Source organism: Manis javanica, chromosome X (assembly GCF_040802235.1).
Source record: "Manis javanica isolate MJ-LG chromosome X, MJ_LKY, whole genome shotgun sequence".
Lineage (NCBI taxonomy): Eukaryota > Metazoa > Chordata > Mammalia > Pholidota > Manidae > Manis > Manis javanica.
Genome location: NC_133174.1, coordinates 98097147 through 98114310, shown reverse-complemented (window position 1 = coordinate 98114310; position 17164 = coordinate 98097147). Strand labels below are relative to the sequence as shown.

The following is a 17164-nucleotide window of genomic DNA, read 5'->3' as shown; positions in this document are numbered from 1 at the left end:
GCCAGGAAAGGAGCATAATACAGAGGATAGAATCTGTAGCAACACATATACAATCAGTTACACCACCATTAAGACAAAGATGAGAGTCTTAAAAGTTCGTTTCATGGTAGGCACCTGTTGTGTTTTAATTGGAAATCATCAGACAAATGTATGATAGAAAATTTTTGTTTCAAATGCAACCCAATTGACTGCTGTATGAATCTCTCTCTCTTATTCTAAAGATCTCTACTCATATCCAACCTCCCTGGTTTTCAAAGAAGTGCAAGTTAAGAGGAGATGCCATGTTTTTGACTTTCAAATAAGCAATGGTTAATACAATGAAACAGATGTTCATATATTGCTGGAGTGTGTGTGTGTATGTTACACAGCCTTTCTGGAGGCAGAATTATAACAATGATTATTGAGTACTTATATGTCAGAAACTGATCTATTTGAGAACAAAGGCTTTCTTTACATGTATTTGTGTTTATTTAACCATCACAACAACCTGTGACATAGACAGATGATATTATTTCTTGACAAATGTAGACCCTGATACACTGAGAGCTTAATGACAGTTTAAGTAACTTGCTCAAGATTAGATAGGTAGAAAGTGATCCACGGTTCAAATTTAGGCAGTCAGGCCCTCAAACTCAAGTTCTGAACCATGACAATCTTCTGGAAGGTTGCAATGAGGGGAATGTGGTATAGCCCCTTCAACTACCTATTTATTGCAAGCATGAGCTAAAAGCCTCTCCTATCTGCCTAGATGGAATTACCGGTACCATGGTCTACATGCAGCCTGAGGTAGGAGTTGCTGTCTCTCATGCTTGTCCCGAAGAGAGTAATATGGCATGCTTCTGCAAGAGACTCTTTTGTGCATGTACATGTAAAACCAAAGCTCATATGACCTTTCCTCTCCCCTCCAACCACTGCTGAAACTGCTTTTTGCTGGCTCTGGCTGTAAATAAAACAGTGGCTGTATGGAAATACACAGACACCAGAGGTCAGGCCTGAGCTTAGAGCTTAGAGGTTGTAAGGCTGGAGCAGCCTGGAGAGGAGATAAGCTGTATATCAAAAATTGTGTATGAATTTTCTTTTTAAAAACAGTTGTAAACAAGAAAAGGACATTATATTTGAATATTAGACTTATGAGTAGCTTTTCTTTTTTATATCTTTCTGTATTTTCCAGTTTTCCTATAATAAGCTTACTTTCCTAACTAGAAAAAAGCACTATATAAAAAGATAAGAAAAATATTGAAGACATAAAAGAACCACACCACTCTAATGAAATGTCTAGTGTAAGAGCAGTATCTACTCTCAATGATAAACACAAAACCCACCCTAGGCTAAATGACATATTTTTCAAATTTGCGCTAGGTGGCCATCTTCCCTTCGTCTGTATCTTTTCTCCAGCCTTCTCCCTTTCCACTCAGTCTGCCTTTCACACCTTAGATGCTGGCTGCTTCTATAATGTATGGGCCACCTCCTTCCACAGAGAAAAAAATGCTCTCTAAGGTTTATGTGACTGGGTTATGCTTCCTCAGGGGATGGGAGTAACTTTGTGTTTTAAGACTGAAGAATTTTATCTTAATAATATAGCCCAATTGTTGGTCTGGAGCTACCATTTCTAGTTTTATGAAATTTAACCAAATTCATACTACATTTTAAGATTAACTTTGAGGCAATCAACCTAATGGGTTTTAGTTCTTCGTAGTATTGTAATATATATATATATATTTTGCTAAGCTAATAAATTTTAGAGTTAAAATTACTTTCTTGTTTGCTTAGAACAAGAGGTCCCAGGACAAATATTATCGACCTCCACAAATAGTGGTTGCTCACCATGTTAATGCTTGTTACCAGTTTTCATATCCATATCTGGCATAATTCTATCATGATTTAATCTGTGATATTCAAGATACACACATTTTAGACACGTAGACTGTAAGAGTTCCAACTCATTTCATATGTAAAATTATGCCCTTTCACTTTTAAGGGGTTCCTATCTAATGTAACACAGAGCACAGAGCTAGAATATACACAGTCATACTTGTGTTTCCTTGCATTCAGGAAAATTCCTGACCAGACGTGGGTACAGTGTGATGACTGTCTTAAATGGAGGAAGCTTCTTGGCAAGGTTGATCCTTCTACATTACCTGCAAGATGGTTTTGTTGCTATAATTCCCATCCATTGTACAGGTAAGTTTAGGACTCAGTACTACGCCAGAGGTAACTCCTGATTTATTTCTATATTGTAAGACCCCTTTCATTGCAAGTCCACACTCTTCAGCCTGACATTCAAACCCCTGTGCTAAATGGTCCACCCTATGTATCCAGCCTTATTTTTCATCATACCTTCAGCCAGGCCTGTGGCTTCACTGTTTTCCACACATGCCATGCTTCTGCGCTTCTCCATGACTTGTTAGTGTCATTCCACTTGCTTACAGTGACTTTTTGCATTCCATCTACATATCCAAATAATATCCATCTGGGAAGCTTAATTATTTTATGTGATAAGTCTCCTATCAACAGTTTACAGTGATCTTACTCTGCCTTCCTGTGGTATTTAATTCTTGACATCTGTTCACATAGTGTTTTGTATTTTTTGGATGTTTCATAAGTACATACATTGGCTCTTCAAGAGATTGTAAACTATTTGGGAACAAAGACTTTCTTTACATTTCAGATTGAGTTGGTGATTTTCTTTATATGCTTCCCATACCTGAATCTGTTGTAGAAACTTTTGGACATTTAATGCTGTTTGTTTACATGTTTGGCTTCCTAATATACCATGTGTTCCTTATAGCATCTAACATCTGTATAGTTTCTGGCATATCCATGGGTATTCATTTCAGTTTAACCAATATTTATGATTTGACACAGTAATCATCATAGGTTCGTAATAATAGCTCAGTTTGCTTTAATTCAGCTGTGACTTCCTTTTTTTCTGCAAGAAAATGCTGATACAAAAAAGGTACTAAAACAGTATGCTTCTTAGAAAAAGTTTAAAATGAAGAAAATTAGATACATGAAGTCTAGGTCTGTAATGAGTAAGCATTCCCCCCATAGTCTCCAGATGTGCCTGAGCACCTCTCCATGGAAAGTAAAGGAGTTGTGTGAGTAGAATATGGAACTGAGTGCTTACAAGTCTCAGTTTTAAGTACTGTCTCTCCTATCAGTTTACATTTAGTCCAGGAGACATAGCCTTCCAGGACACTTTGCCCCCTTATATAATGGGTATAACACAGGGTTTGCTATTACTATTAATTTTTGTTTCTTTCTTTCTGGGAGTACTTTTGACCATTGACTACATCTTCTAGTACTTCTCTCAGTTTTTACTCTTAAAATTCTCGTCCTTATACTTTCCATATAGCAAATATCTTTTCATTTATAGAATCCTCCTCCTCATCATCATCGCTCATCTCTGTTCTGTTCTTTTTATAGTGTAAGCTTCTCATCCCTTATTGCTGCTCTCCATCATAGCTTCTGATTCTCTTTTTCAGGCATTTTCACCTAGTTTAGAGATTCTCATGCTCCTGTACTGTATCTTGGGAATTACTTTCTTAGTAAACGGGAGGCAAAAGCCCTAGGTTCTAGTCTCAGCAATGTTCTCTCTATATGGAACCTCAAGCAAGTCTCTCTTGTGCTTGAACGTCACTGTGTTAAAAACAGAGGTTATGCGTCTGGCTGTCTACCATCATATGGATCTTGTAGTTGTCAAATACTTTGAATGTTTTGGGAGAAAGGTGATATATGCACCAAAAATAATTGGATGATAGTGCATTGAAATGAGAATTGCTACATGTTAACTGTCCACAGGCTTTGTCATGTGGGTAGAATCTGAACTCTATAATGTTAGAGCCTTGTTAACCTCTATGACCTCTCTTGTCATGGTTGTAAGGAAACTAAAGGCTAAATGTGAAGGGCATGTTTTGTTTCCAAAAGATGATTTCTTCTCTACACTGCAGGAGATGCTCTGTTCCAGAGGAGCAAGAACTCTTTGAAGACCTGCACTTGAGGAAGATGAAGAAACAGTTGAGTATACCTGAGGCTGTGTTGTGTATCCTACAATAGCGGAGCCTCACCCTTCCCAACAGGACAGGGGAATTTGAGAAGAGAGAGGAATTTCTTCTTTTTTGGTTTTTAATGATTTCCCTCCTCACCTCTCTGTTCTCCCAACTCTTTACTCCTTCTAAACACCTCCTGAATGTCTCAGTTAGTGGTTGCTTTTGTCGCTCTCCTCCCCTTCCCCCATTTCTTTTGAAGGAGCATTTGAAATCTCTCTTAAGTAGCAGAGTTCAGAAAGTCACCCTGGGTTACTTAATGAGATCCACACTATTTCTAATTTGGAAGGAACATTATAGTCTAAATCCGCAACTGGTAATCCATTTCAGCCTAAGAAATTCATGAGTGAACTAAATAGCACTTTTATCTTCTCCTAGAGATCAAACTGTTGAGAAGAAGGTGCCAGTGGGAAATGAGAACTACCAGGTGAGAGACAGCCCGCCCTCTTCCTTTTCTCACGCAGAATTTTCCCTAACAGAGGACATGGGTTGAAGGAAGCAGCAATCTTGAAAGCTGCATAGAAATCGGAATTGTTCTTCTGGTGGTCTTTTTTTCATTGCATCTTTTGATCTTGCTTTAATCTGCTGTTACAGATGTTCAGATCACCATTAAATAGAAGAGCCAAATCACTTATTTCCCAGATTTGCATGCACTACAGATTCTGGACAGTGTTAATGTTACATTCAGCGTCACAGAATATCCAGGGCTGCGTTCCATCCTCATACAGGCTGCTCCTATTGAGTTTCTGGTTTCCCTCGGTCTCCTTTCTTCCAGGACTCAGGGGTGATGCCTTCCTCCTTCCTTTCGGGAAGAAGGGGTGGTTCTTTATGCCCCTGCCCCCTCCCTGCTTTCAGGCTGACTGGCTTTTATAAAGACTGCTGTTTTGAATTTTCAGGAGCACTGTCTCTCGGACATGGTTGCCCAGCTCCGGACGCTGAAGGGTGCAATAAGGTTGGCCGTCCTTTCAGGGACACTCCTTTCCTGGCAGCCACCATAGCACCCATGTATCTTCCCCACCCAACCTTGCCTTTCTGCATGATTTTCCTCTAGATCCTCTCCCAGAGATGTCTACTAGTCGCATGTTAGATTCACCCTCCAGGTACTCAATCAGGGTAGGTCAGACTGGTGAGGATAGAGGCAATTTAATACTGATACTTCTTCTGACATCCCACTGAGACCAGGTAGATGAATATACAGGCTTCATACCCTAATGTCTTGGCTTAATTGTCTGATCTAGAGATTGGGAGATTCCTGGGACTGCCCTGTCCTCATTCAGTTTACCTCCCCTTTATATTCCTTCACCTTCATCATGCATACCATCTTCATAATCTGGCTCTCCTACAAGATCCCAGATGCATGTGTCTGTGTGTGTGCACTGTGAATATATTAACTTAGTCTCTCGCATGCATTTCTCCAAAACCAGCACTGACACTTGCTGCAGTGCTTATTCCATCACCCCTACCCTCATCACAGATCTCAGAGGAGTGAAAACCTAGCCACACACCAGGTCACAGGAGAGGATTAGACAGTGGTTAGGGGGCCTGGGGTTTTTCTGTGGGTGGGATGACTGTAGGAGCCAATAAATGAGTTGGGGAGGTCTGTTGGTGTCCGGGTGATAAGGTTATAACTGAACGTGCCTGGGTTCAGTGTTCTAGTGTACATTACTGTGCGCTGTTTGTTTTGTGTAGGAAACAGTTTCTTTTTATTTGGCCAAGTATTCTTTCCTAGCATCAGAAGAATTGACCGATCCTTTGGTATGTAGTTCAAAATTGGGATTTTTATGAATCGCTTCTTTTCTTGCTAGGTATTTACTAATCCACTGAAGATTGCTCTTGTTCAAGATATGGATGAACTGAATAAAAAGACAATTGGATGTGAGAGAATTGATAGCCCTAGCCAGTTTCCATCTGTTGGAGAAGAAAGCAGAACATCTCCTTTTCAACTTAAGCCTCTGAGTTCCAGTATTTTTCAGTTCTCCAGGTTGGTAAAAAATATAGTTTCTCTTCAATAATAGGTCCCAGGGCCCATTTTCCTGTAAAGTAAGTTGGTATGGTTATCATGTTTATGTTTTTCCTAAGGCCCAGCATGGAATTCAGAAGTGGTTTTGGAGAAATGCATGTGAGAAACACCAGTTTGGGTTGATAGAATTGTGTGTTGCATGTACCCCCAATTTTTCAACATTACAGCTTCCATATCAAGTCTGTCTTTTTTTTTTTTTACTTTTTTGAGGTGATCATCTTGACAAATGCTCTTTCATGTGTTATATCCACATTATGTTAGAAATTACCTAAGTGAAATAATGGACCTGAAAACTCTTTGTAAAGCATAATATGCTATACAAATGTAAGGTAGTGTTTACAGTTAAGCATTATTTCTTTCTTAAAGTTTAGGAATATTGATAGGCCTAGAACATATTGGCCACATATAAAAATAACTGTTAGAAGTTTGTACCATTAGGTAAACTTTTCTAGTTCATTATTGCCTTGAGTAAATTATTAGTGTAAGTTTAGTCTTAGGCTTTACTCTTTCATCTTCTAGCAGCTCTTCAATGTTATTTTGTTAGTCTTTATAATAGAAAGGAACATACCTTTTCTTTCTCTTAAATATCAGGAGTATTTGAAGCATTGAAAGATATGTCTGCCCCTGTACTGCCATAGGACTGGAACTCAGGACTCCTAAGTAGGACTTACTTTGTCCTCTCTATTGTGCTTCTCATTACCGCAGGGCCAAACCATCGGGAAGGTATAGAGTTGCTCTCTACAAGTAGAAATTTCTACAGTCATCAGTAATGTGACTATTATAGAATGGGTTGTAAATCTTTCTTTGAACCTTTTCAGTTTGGCTGTCTTACCATATTATAGATAGAAGCCATGGGATACATAATTGGATAAAAAATAGCTCTTGTTTTTTTTCTCCCAGTGATACTGATTCTTCTCCCTGTTTCTTGCTTCTGAGGTGGATATTTTCCATTTCTCATCTAGACAAACATCCCTACTTGTGCAAGTCTTCTATTCAGTGATTCTTCCACAATTAAGCCCTGTAGATATTGGAAGAACCCTGTGACCCCCTGAACATGACAGAAAGCCTCAAAAGGAAATAAGCTGTTAGGAGCAAAGCTAATAAAACTCTAAAGGAATTAAATGAGAACCTGTATAAAAGCATCTAGAACAGTGCCTTGGAAGATAGTAGGTACTCAATAACTAGTAGTTTAATCTGAGTCTTATTGAAGGAGGAATCTCTAAGATTGAACTGTGCAGCAGAGGGATGAGAAGTAAGAGTTCTGTCAGTCTCCAGGGCTTGAGCCTAATTCTACTCTGCTCCCATTCGTGGTTCTCCAACTCCCATTGTAGGTTGGGAGGGGGTACAGTAAAGTGCTGTGCTATGTGTTTTTGAAGCCCAGTGTCACTTCTCTACTTTGATGTCCTTGAGGTGGTCATGCATCAGAATTGCAACTGGAGTAACAAGGTATCATTGTTCTTAAAGGCTGTCCTTTCACAGCTCTGACCACTTTTCCTTTTTCATCAGCGCTGTTTTGTTACTCTGTTGCAGTTTTTGGTAACCTGAAGGGATTACAAATACTAATCTAGGTATGTGTATTTTATGAGTGCAGTATGACAGTTCATCCATTGGGTGGCATACTTCATCAGTCTTTAATGGGATTTCTTTTTGAATTTTTATGGGACTGCCACATCCAGATTTGGGTTTTGACTATAGAGGCCAAGGTAAAGTACTTTGGCTGTTCATTTGTAATTTTAATTTGAAAATAGTATTCTTTCGAGAGAAAGAGATATGTAATAATTGATGCTGCTAATGTCATTTACGTAAGGTCAGTAAATGACGATTGTCACTTAAAGCTACACATATGCGGTATTCAGACTGATTGGAAAGAATCTGCCTTTTTATAGGGGAATGTGAAGGTGCTCAAGAGTTTAGTAAAGTATACAGGGTTTTCCAGTAAAACAGTGTAATAGAGTAATGAGTTTAGTCAAGAGTTACAAAGGTCTTCTGTTATTATCAAGACTTTAAGCAGATAAGAGTCCTTGGGTAATGTAGTACAGCTCTTTAATTCTAGATAAAGTAATGCCTACAGTATCCAAGTACATTTTTAAAACTGGACACTGGGGTAGATTATATGATGTAGTAGGGCCTCCGGAGGTGTATTGGGAAACAGTTTTGTAAGTCTCACAAATCTAGCAAGGGGAGGGGAGGACCTGCAATAAAGAATAGGTTCAGCCAGTATGTAAGCAAACATAACCTTTTAGGGGAAGACTGTTAAATTTCTGTTAAAGGGGTTAATCCCCTTTTGTTCATTAATTCTACATATATTTGAGTGTTTACTGTATGAAAGGCAGTATTCTAAGGTAGTGAAGGAGTCAAAGATGAGAGAGCTTATGGTAGTCAAAGTTATATATGTCAGTGTCTGATACATGCTAGGTTTCATATGAATGGTAATAAGGAAGGTCTAAAGTAGCCATAACCATATGGATAAAGGAGAAAATGAGTGGCTGTAATGTATTTAGATATTTAGAGAACCTTTGAGTAAGCTATATATCTTGTTTTAAAAGGATAACTGCCACCCCCAAATCGAAATTATGCTGTAATGGTGGAAGGAGGACAGGGGAGATACTCTAACATGTTTAAAGGAATATTTGAAACAAGAGCAAGATAAAAATAGAAGAATGATTTTGCAAATGAAAAAGATTGATTCAGGGATCAGTATTAACATTTTAAAAGATTATCTTTGAGATACTCCCAGAATGAAGAAATGAGTAGTAGTGGTAGACTGTTTCACCAATAAATAACCATTTGACTAGAAAAAATTATTAAATAAAATAATCACTACAGATTTCTAATTATTATCCTAGGAGTATACAGAAAATGGAGAAACATTCATTCAAGAAACTCTATTAAATCTCAGAAAGAACGGCCAGAGTCTTTGGCATTTAGCTTGCTCCTGTACCCTCCAGGCTGTTTTATGAAAACTACTCAGGGAATTCTAATCCAATTAGATCCAGCAAAGAAGTTGGGGTCTCCCATTTCCCCTAGTCTTCCCCTAGTCTAGAGCTATGGTTTCATTTGGGAGGGGCAGGCCTCTGACATTTCTCATCTCCCCCAGTTCTGTCTTGTAGAAGCTCTATTCCGGGCAGACCCAAGAGGACTGGGCCTCTCTTCTCTCACCCAGCTTTCTGTTCCCTGACCCAGCCTCCACTCACGTTGGAAGCACTCAACTAGGGAAAGCATACCAACAGCACTGGATCCCTGTTTTTCCAGCCTAAGCTTGCTGATAGGGCAGAGGATCATGCCAGAAAGAGCAAGGCAAAAACCATCCCAGTACCCATTCACAAAGAAAAAGTTTCAGTCTTGAAGAAGTGGGCCACTGTCCCTGTTCTCAGCATTTACACAGTGGTGCATTGATTCTGCTTAGGGTGAGAAGCAGGCCTTAAAGATGAACTCCTTAGCTCTACCTGAAGGAACTAGGTGGAACAGATCATGGAAAATTCCATTCCTAAGGGCATTGTTAAAAATAATGGAAATCCCGGTGGACAATAATTAATAGAGCACTCATAGCTCCATGGTACAAATTACAACAAGCAAAATGGCTGAGCAGTCAAAAGTTTGGTAACAGAACCAAGGAAAAATACAGTCAAGAATAGCTTTTCTGGGATCATAGTCAACTCTGGTATTTAGGAAGGCTGTGCATAAGCCCAAAGTTGCACTCACTCAGGAGCAATTAGATATTTATAGAACCAGAAAGTAATATATCCACTTATTTTTCTCTCATTCACATAATAGTTCCTTTTTGAATGCCTCTTATGTGTGAAGTTTTGTTTCCTCATTCCCATCTAGTGCAGTTAATCTTCCTGTGAGACAGATAGACACACACACACACACACACACATACACACACACACACACAGATAGAAAATGATACATGTTACAAGGGTGCTGAAGTGCTACTGGAGTTCAGAAGTAGCATTTGAGCTGGATTTAGACATGCAGTTTTGGGGAGGAGAAGGACATTCCAATCAAAAGAAGCAACATGAGAAAAGGGGCATTCCATTTGGCTGATGTTTGTGACGGGAAGTAGTGAGAGAAACCTGGAGCCAAATTATGTCCTAGCTCTGCCATTTACTACCTGCATGATCTTGAGAAAGTTACTTAACCTCTTAGGCCTGGGCATTGTCTTTAAAAATGAAGATAATAGTACTACCTACCCTGGGGTTATTGGGAGAATTGCATGAGAACATACACATTAAGCACTTACCACGCTGTCTGGCAGTGTAAGTGCTCTGTAAATGTGTCCTGTGTTTTAGAGTGGAAAAGCTTGAATACCAAGCTAAGGTATTTGAGCTTTTATGTTGTGGGGAGCAATAAATAGATATCAAATAGGGGAGTGACATAATTAGAGCAATGCCTTAGGAAGATGAACTTAGTGGATGATCTGGAGGTGAGAGAAGGAGAGACTGGGGAAGCCACTGACTGCAGTAGCCCAAGAGAGGTAATAAAAGCTTCAACTTGAGTGTTGATAGTGGTAGAACTATATAAAAGTACTGAGTTCGCTGGTGGCACAAATAGGCCACAGGAGAGAGAGCAGGTTTGAAGGAGAAAATAAAAGGTCAATTTCATACATCCTGAAGGAGACACCTGTGGGAGCTCCAGGAAGGAATGTGTGACAGGCAGTTTGGAAACTCACTAGCAGAGATCAGGGCTGGGAGAATGACTTGGGAGTTACTTACTGCCCAGAGGTTATTGCCAAAAGGTTGTATGAAATTACCAAAGAAAAGAAATGTAGGTAGATAGGAGAAGACAAGTAAGGACAGAACACTTAGAGGTGAGCAAATTAAAAGCAAGCAGAAAATCGCCTTTAATTGCCTTTCATAAAACTTGTTGCTCTCCAGTATCACATATCCTTCTCTCAACACCTGCAGACTGTTTTACTAGCTTCCTCAGTACTGTAGCTTCCTGGGCCATTTGCAGTGTCCCTTATACATGTTTAAAGATGAGATTTTTGTTCTTACATAGACCCTAAACCCTTCTGCTTGCCTCTTAAGGCTGACAACAAGATCTGTTAAGATGGCAGACCAGTTTTATTTCTGGCCAACACTAGTTTTGACATTAAGAACACTATAGGAAGCTAAGGTTTGAGATGTCTTACAGATGTTCTCAGAAATTGCAGAAAATTTGGGGCTGCCTTGAAATACTCTGAAGTGGCCAATGTGTTGCCTGAGTCTTTCTCACTGAAAATTTGAAAGTTGATTTTTATCTTGAAATTTCTTGGTTTTCTGCAGAGGTCAGAATAGTTACTAGAATAAAAATGCTGGTCCTGTCCTGCTATATGATATAAAACTGCCTATGGATTTAACTGCCACCATTTGTTCCATTAGTTCCTTTAACCATTAGTGCATATAGCAGCCAGAAATGGGAGGTGATTTGAGGTCACTCATGGGCTTTCTTGAAGAACTGAGGGAGCGCCTGTTTGCCCTGACAGAGGGGAATTCCTTTGCCAAATGGGGAAATGACTTGAATTGGCCAATTCAGTTTGTTTCTGACTGGGGTCCTGTGTTTTAATTAACTTTTACAAGTGAATAATGGGCAATAGCCATAATCCAGTTGGCTGGCAAAGGAACTGTGTGGTGTTCTGTTGTAATATAAAAAATGTGCATAAGTCTTTGATTCTGGAAGGTTTTTATGACACTTAAATTAATGAGCTGGCTCGGTTCTCCTCCACATACTCTACTAGGCTCTTTATGACCTTTTATTCCATTCTCGTCTTAGGGGATTTTGCCTGTATATATTTTCTTGTTTTTGTTTTTCTTCCTTTACTTGCCTCTTGGAAACAGTTCTAAGTCACACTGGTTTCTATCTTATTTCCAGAATTCTTACCAAGGTCAACCCGGTCCTGTTATACCCAGATGCCACTCTTCATACCTTTTGATTTCATCTCTCCCTTATGACCAACTGCCATCTTAGTAAACTGCATGCGTGAAGGAGGTGGGGCTTGGGGGGCAAACTTGTATTTCTAAGCTGAAACAATTTGTGGATACAACTCGAGTCATTTTTAATATGGAAAATTTGAAGAGGGACTCCATAGGATAAGAATATACTGAGCATGTGTTTGACAGCTTACCATGTAATTTCCTTTGCTTCTTGCAGTAAATACAAAAGAATGCTGGGTCAGGAACCTGTGGAGAAACGAAGGAGGCTCCAGGAGACGGCAACAACTCCTCTAGATTACTGCATGCCTGGCTTTTACAGGAGTGGAGAGGCGACTGTCGCCTACCCTGAAGTGAAGAAGAGCCAAGATCAATCCAGTTCTGAGAGAAGCATACTGCCATACCTTTACCCAGAATACCCAGAAGCGAGTAAGAATACCAGTCAGAATAGGGAGGTTTCCCATCTGCATTCTGGGGCCCAATATCAACAGCAGGGGTCCCTGCCCCCTGAAGGATTAGATCAGATGCCAATATTGGTAGCAGAAGAACCCAACAGATGCAGCACCGACACAAGCAAGGAGGAAGTCAACAAGGGACCTTTTGTAGCTGTTGTCGGTGTTGCCAAAGGTGTTAGAGATTCGGGATCTCCCATTCAGCTGATCCCTTTCAGCAGAGAGGACCTTTCTGAGAGAAGAAAAGCAGGGGAATCCTGGAGCCTAGTGCCTTATTCTTCTGTGGACTCTGCTACAGCCAGAGGGGAGAAAGGAAGAGACTGCAAGGACAATAGAGGCCATAATGCGCCAAAGTTGAAGAACCAAAGCGAGATGGAAGAACTGAAAAGAACCACAATACAACTGGAACATGTTTTGGCTGAAAGAAATTTCCTCCAGCAAAAGGTTAGGGTAACACTTTATCACTGGGAATAAGAAATCATGGTAACCAAGGGACCAGAGACGTTGAGCTCTGATGATTTCATGTTCTGAGGCCTTTAAGCAAAATAGGCCATTGAATCTCTCTGTGGTGTACCTCAGATTATATAAACTCTGACAGGCTTCCCTCCCATATTCTGGGATTGAGAAAATCCATAAGTAGAGGAATATATATAGAGGATTCACAGAGGGAATATGTTAGGGACAATTTTGGGCACTCTTGTATCATGTGGTCATTGAATTTCTGTTTCTTGGACTGCAGGTAGTGGAGCTGGAACAGGAGCGGAATTACTGGCATTGTCAATTCAAGAGAATCCAACATGAATTGGTGATCTACAGTACTCAGGGGACAGAAGGCTTGTATTGGAGTAAGAAACACATGGGCTATCGCCAAGCTGAATTCCAGATGCTGAAAGCTGAGCTGGAAAGAACCAAAGAAGAAAAGCAAGAACTGAAAAAGAAACTGAAGGAGACAGAGACACACCTGGAAGTGCTGCAGAAGGCTCAGGTCTCCTATCAGACCCCAGAGGGAGATGACCTAGAAAGGTCAATTCCTAGGGTTTAGTTACCAGCTTGTGAGTGCTAATGGGAGCATCCCTGAGGATCCCCAGTTCCTGGCTAGCTGCAGATGAGGGAGGAAGCCTTAATTAGTCCCTCTGCCACCAAGGAGTGAGGCCTTACTCCTTAGCTGCAGCCAGTCTCCATGTGCTTGGTGGCATTTTGCTTTCTTCTTTCTTTCTAGCTAATGCAAACATAGTCGTTGAGAAATATAGGCCTATTTTTAAGGAGCTTCATTGTGTTCTGTTGGCTAGTGACTTCATGTCATCTCTTCTCCTGCCCCCTCACTCCATCATACAGGGCTTTGGCAAAGCTTACACAGCTGCTTATCCACGTCAGCTATCTCCTTACTTCTGTCCTCCCCCACTTGGAGCTTCCTGAGATCAAGTTTTACTCAGAACAAGTGGATGGGATCCTGTATACAGTTCTGGAGGCAAATAACATACTAGATTGAGCACTAGACTATATACTCTTCTACCTTTCTCTGCCCTGCCCTCTCCCCTCTCCTCTTCCTCCCCCCTTCCCCCTCATTCCCCTCTCCTCCCCTCCCCTCCTGTCTCCTCCCCTCCCCTCTCCTCTCCTCTCCTCTCTTCTCCTTTCCCCTCCCCTCCCTTCCCCTCCCTTTCCCTTCCCTTTTATTTTCTTTTCTTCCTTCCCTCCCCCACTTGTCTCTCTCTCTCTCTCTCTCACCTTCATGCCTTATATAGAGAATCTTTGAGTAAACCCTGGCTCTTAATCAGTCTGCTTCTTACTCAGTTTTGGTGTGGAGAAAGAGGCTGCTTAAATAGGCTTTCAAGAGTTCCAGGAACAAAAAAGCAATAGTCACCAAACCAGGTGACCTGAAAGCTTTGACTTTCGTGACTTAAATACTAGGCCCGTTTCATATTTTGTGAAGTGGTTTGTATTCATTTATGTTAAATCAGTCAGCAAATATTGGGTCCAATGTACTAGGTGTTGTGAGATAACTTAAGTATAACTCATGTTTTCAACCTTCAAGGATCTAGTTGGAAACACAAGACACACACCAAGTCAACACACAATTGTTTCTTTAAGTTGTAAGACTGTGACTGATATTTTTTCTTTTTCCTATGTCCTGCCTTTTTCAAGTTTTCTATAATAAACGTGTTGTTCTTACATTGGAAAAAATACTGTTTTTTCTTAAGTTATAGGACTGTGGTTGATATTTTTTCTTTTTTCTATCCTGCCTTTTTCAAGTTTTCTGTAATAAATCTGTTGTTCTTACATTGGAAAAAATATTGTTTTTAAAAAGAATGAGTAGTCTTGGATTTGGGAATCAAATGGGAGACTGTGTGTACATTGAAGGTAATGTTATATTTATAATTTATGTTACGTTGAGCTTTACCTCTGGAATAATAGCATGAACAAAGGCATGGAAAAAGCTGGAATGTGAGAAATGTGTTTCGTAGGAGTGATAAGCTTAATGTAGAGGGAGCTAAGGTTAAATCGTGATCCATCTACCCACCCCTCTCTGTGGTATTTGCATTTTAATAAGGAATCCTCAAAAAAGAAGGCTTCAACACTCAAAAAAATATGCATCACCAAAGTTGGAATTGCAGATAGTTGGGAAGCTACTTTAGAGCTGGGACATCTAGTTGGTATCCCTTAGACTACACCACCTAACTACTTTTCAGCATGAAGAGTAGATCTCATATCAGAAATAGTAAAACTTACACTCTTGTAAAAGTCAACATTTTATTTATTCATTGCTTTATTGTATTTATATAGCACTTACTCTCCAAAGAGTTCAAGGTACTCTTCAAAAGACTTTGAACAATGAGCGCATGAAAATACACCAACAGTGGAAAAATAGGAAGTAAAGGAGAAATCCTGGAGGAGGATCAAGCAACCATAAAAGGACTAGCTAGTCCAGAAGAATGGTTTGAATAGTCATTCTGCTTTTCCTCTGCAGAGTTCCTTCAGAAGATGCTCCCAAACTTCCTTCACCTCCTTTGAAGGAAGGCTCATCATAGATATTCCAGTGAGACTGCAAAGAATAGGGGAGGCCAGAGCCAGGCTTCACCATTAGTATGAAGGCCTAAAGATATCCCAGCGCCCTCCCCTCCGCTCCCCTCCCCTCACTGCAGCTCTAGCCTGCTTTGGGATTAGTTCTCATGTCAGACATTGGACTATGATATTAAAGGCCCCAGTTGTCTAAATAGAAATATTACTAAGAGGAAGAGACAGCTCATTCAGCCATTTTCTCAGTGATGCCTGTTCTCCAGATGGGGGTTGTGAGAAGTGGGACTTGGTACAGATACAGCCAACAGGGATGGAAGGCTGTGTAGGAAAAACTCAAGAGCATTGGAGATTCAGCCTGTGACGGGGGAAGAGGAAGAAGGTATGTTGGGTGAAGGAGGTGACGAGTAAGAAAGAGGCAGTTGGGCTTTAAAAAGAAAAGCGGAAAAATGTAACTCATCTTTACTAGTGCTGCCTCACAGCCGATTCCTAGTCCCGACCCCATACTGCTTTCAGTGGCAACTACGTTTGTGAGTCCATTACTATGGTAGCAGCTACGTCTCTGTTACAGGGAAACCACACCAGCATGAGATCCCTTTAACCAATGTTATATGCCACGGTGGAGAGATTGAAAAGTGTCACCCAGCCTCACTAGAGCTCATGATACAGTGTGGAGGCAAAAGACATTCAGAAGAAAAAAGTGGGTGCCTCCTCCGAGATCTCCTGTTACGTTAATGTAATCATAATTCTTTCAATTGTCTCTGGCATTTGTCCTTTAACTTTCCATTTCTACAATCAACATTTAGGTTCTTAGTACCTCATGCCTTAAAATTGAAATCAATTCTTAGCTGGCCTCCTATTTGTGTCCCCTGTTCTCACTCCTTCAATCCACCCTACTCACTACCAAAAAATTCCTTTTGATGACCATCAGGTTATGCCTTTGCTCAAAGACTTGCTAGCGTGCTCAGTTGCCCACCAAGTGCAATACACATTCGCATCTGGCTTAAACCAGGCTGTCCAGACTCATCTTCCGACATTCCAAACACAAACCAAGTTTCATCCGAACTGAACTACTTTTCAGTTTCTGAACCTGCCTTGAGATTTTCTTCTTCACCTTTGCTGTCCCATTTCTGGAATGTTCTCCCTCATCATCTTCCCTTTGGCTCAAATTTCAGCTTTTTTTCCCCAAAAAATTCCTCTTATTAACCCATCTAGACAAGATATTTACTATGGACATGTAATTTTGTGTCACGTAAAAGTTATCACAAACTTACTTGTCCTGACTTCCCTATTAGAAAGCTCCAGATTAAAATATTCAACTGCCTGCTTGACACACATGTCTCACAGGCATTTCAAATAAAGCATGTTAAAAATAAGCAGTGACACACGCACACACGGAATGTTCCTTTCCCCAGTTTTCCTCATTTTAGAAACGCACCTCCACCCACCCAGCCGCATAAGCTAGAAACCTGGAAGTCATCCTCAGCTGTCCTCCCACCCACTCACCACAGCTATCTCAGTCCAAACTACCTTCATTTACTATCAATAACTGCAACTCCCAAGTGGTGTCCTTGCCTCCAATCTTGTGCCCACAATCATCTTATCACTGCAGCCAGAGTGATTTTTAAAAAAAAATACAAATCAGATCATGTGACTCCCTGCTTAAAACTCTTCAATGACTTCTTATTGCACTTAGAATAAAACCCATACTTACAATGT

The 17164-nt window shown here is 40.3% G+C and overlaps 1 protein-coding gene across 2 annotated transcripts in view; it reads left to right on the top strand.

The window, feature by feature from the left end:
* Positions 1 to 14713, top strand: part of MORC4 (MORC family CW-type zinc finger 4) — a 49627-nt gene extending 34914 nt beyond the window's left edge. Inside the window, exons 11-17 of one of the 2 annotated variants that reach the window (XM_073228207.1) lie at positions 2053 to 2181; positions 3951 to 4016; positions 4425 to 4473; positions 5852 to 6027; positions 12202 to 12877; positions 13173 to 13456; positions 13769 to 14713. In XM_073228207.1, coding sequence (XP_073084308.1) covers positions 2053 to 2181; positions 3951 to 4016; positions 4425 to 4473; positions 5852 to 6027; positions 12202 to 12877; positions 13173 to 13456; positions 13769 to 13922 — 1534 coding nt within the window. In that variant the 3' untranslated portion in view covers positions 13923 to 14713. Of the gene's footprint in view, positions 1 to 2052; positions 2182 to 3950; positions 4017 to 4424; positions 4474 to 5851; positions 6028 to 12201; positions 12878 to 13172; positions 13728 to 13768 lie in introns of those variants that run through there. The other variant, XM_017653646.3, reaches the window with a different exon arrangement.
* Positions 14714 to 17164: the final 2451 nt, after the last annotated feature.